Source organism: Penaeus monodon, chromosome 20 (genome assembly GCF_015228065.2).
Source record: "Penaeus monodon isolate SGIC_2016 chromosome 20, NSTDA_Pmon_1, whole genome shotgun sequence".
NCBI lineage: Eukaryota > Metazoa > Arthropoda > Malacostraca > Decapoda > Penaeidae > Penaeus > Penaeus monodon.
The window spans coordinates 21,555,982-21,558,154 of NC_051405.1; the positions used below are offsets into that span (position 1 = coordinate 21,555,982).

General features: G+C 46.8%; 1 protein-coding gene across 1 annotated transcript in view; it reads left to right on the forward strand.

The window, feature by feature from the left end:
• Positions 1-2,173, forward strand: part of LOC119585945 (calcium-activated chloride channel regulator 1-like) — a gene marked incomplete in the record, with an annotated part of 13,408 nt that overhangs the window by 5,793 nt on the left and 5,442 nt on the right. Inside the window, 4 exon segments of the mRNA XM_037934660.1 lie at positions 30-411; positions 535-669; positions 961-1,155; positions 1,490-1,670. Coding sequence (XP_037790588.1) covers positions 30-411; positions 535-669; positions 961-1,155; positions 1,490-1,670 — 893 coding nt within the window.

The window sequence follows — 2,173 nt, forward strand, 5'->3', positions numbered from 1 at the left end:
AACGTGCACTAATTTCCATTCATCCTTAGATTGTGGAGCTGACAAATCCCCAGAAGGAAGAAATCGACTTGATTCGAGACACAAACCAGCGCTTCTGGGCCATCGTCGGCAAGGAAGGCGGGGAGTTCACTTACACGATCAAGTTCCTCAGGAGTTCGATCGCTTTCCCGTTTTCTGTGACCGCGGATGTGTATGTGAGAAAACAGGAAGACATCGGTGTTGTGGTGAAACTTTACACAAACGTCGACGACCACAAGCCGATGCAGCCGGACTCGCGCCCTCTCGTCGCGTGGGCGGAGGTCACTCTCGATGGACGTCCTGTCGTCGGAGCAAAGGTCGTCCTCAAGATAACTCACCTGAACGAGGACGGTCCCTCCGACACGCTCGAATTACTGGACAATGGCAACGCAGGTGAGAATGAGTATAATCAACTTAAATAAACTTGGAAAGAAATGTCAAAAGAACACAGTACTTTAAGATCCTCGTGTGTCGTTAACTTGAAGATCAGATAACATAATTTATGACATATTCCAGAGCCCGATGTGCGTGCGCATGACGGCGTTTATACTCGCTACGTGACGTGGCTGCCCGTCGAAGGGAGGTATGCCCTCACGGCCACAGCCACTGATCATCAGGGGGCGGCGTCCGTGCTGGCACCGAGACGTCGAGGTGAGTGCCATGGGAGAGAGCGGGGGGAGGCGGGGACTGATGGTCCACTTTGAGAGAGGTGGCGGAAGTAGGTGGAAGAAGCTTAGACGAATATTTTATGTGTAGATATCATTAGTTCTTGGGGAAATGCTGGTGTGTATATGGCGATCAAATTAAATATATATATATACACAGATAACCATCATGCTCACCAGTTGGGCAAGTCGCTGATACCTGTACACACAAAGTGGACAAAACCAAATCTGATGACCTACCTGGAAGTTTTATTTTTTTTTTTAATCGCATTTCCAGACGGCCGCGTGGTGCCCGTGAGTGCCGGCCAGTTCACCGTCGACAGTGCGTCTGTGTCTGTTATCGTGTCACGAGTCACCACCGCCGACATCACACCGCCCTCTAGGATCACAGACTTGACCGTGACTTCAGTGCACGACACGACTGTAAACCTCACGTGGGCGGCTCCGGGTGGCGACCTCGATCAAGGGTCAGGTGAGTCAAGTGTCAGGAAGTGATGTAGTGTGATTCTTATAAAAGTGTCACTGAAAAAAAATGATAGCCTTCGTTAATATGCTAATGGGGCGAGGAAGTGGAATTTGCATTTCCATACGTGATGGTCAGAAGACGAGAAAAAATATTGAGAAGAAATAATTTCGCAAGGCGGTCGATGCTCCTGTTCTCCTCATCATAATTACTTGATTCTTAAACACATCTTGCCTAATTGAAATATCCTCACATTTTCAACCATTCCAACTTGAGTCACAACGAATTCAAGAATACTTATTCCCTAAAAACGTATATCATATTCGCCGTTGCACCCCCCTAGCGTGGCGTTACGAGCTCAAGATGTATACTGAGCGCAGCGCCCTCAGCGAGGACCGCTTCAACACCTCCACCATCGCCGTCTACTGCATCACCCACGACCTCAGGGCGCCCACGCAAACGCCCGCCAGCTACGGGACGCCCCAACATTGTCTTACCGAGCTCCCCTTCACCAATCTCAGATGGTGAGTTGCCTTTTCAAAAACCGATTTATTGATTCGTGTTTTTGATTTTTTTTATCCAATAAAGATTAAATGTCAGTTGTATGCAGAGGATTGTAATATTTGTGCATTTTGGATGCTGCGCGGTGGTTTCGAGGCTGTGTATTTTCTTTTATTGCATATATCTGCAAAAGAGAAATGTTTATATCAGTACTCGGATAAGAAATTATTATGAAGACAGAAACATGAATGGCCTTAGACACACATATTGAGAATGCGAGTGTTACTTCCGGTTTATTGTTATAAAGTATATTCATTATATACATGGATGTTTTATTAATAATAATCTACATAATGAGGCAATGGGAGAAACACAGCATTAGAGATTATTGTAAAGTGTGCTTAAGGAATGGAACGTGCTTCATGGGGCACGAGGTGGGTGGAAGCAACACCGCGTGTTATGTCGCGCTGTTGCCTTCGTCCCCAAGAGTCTCCGCCTGAGAATCCTCGCGTACCTAATGTGTACT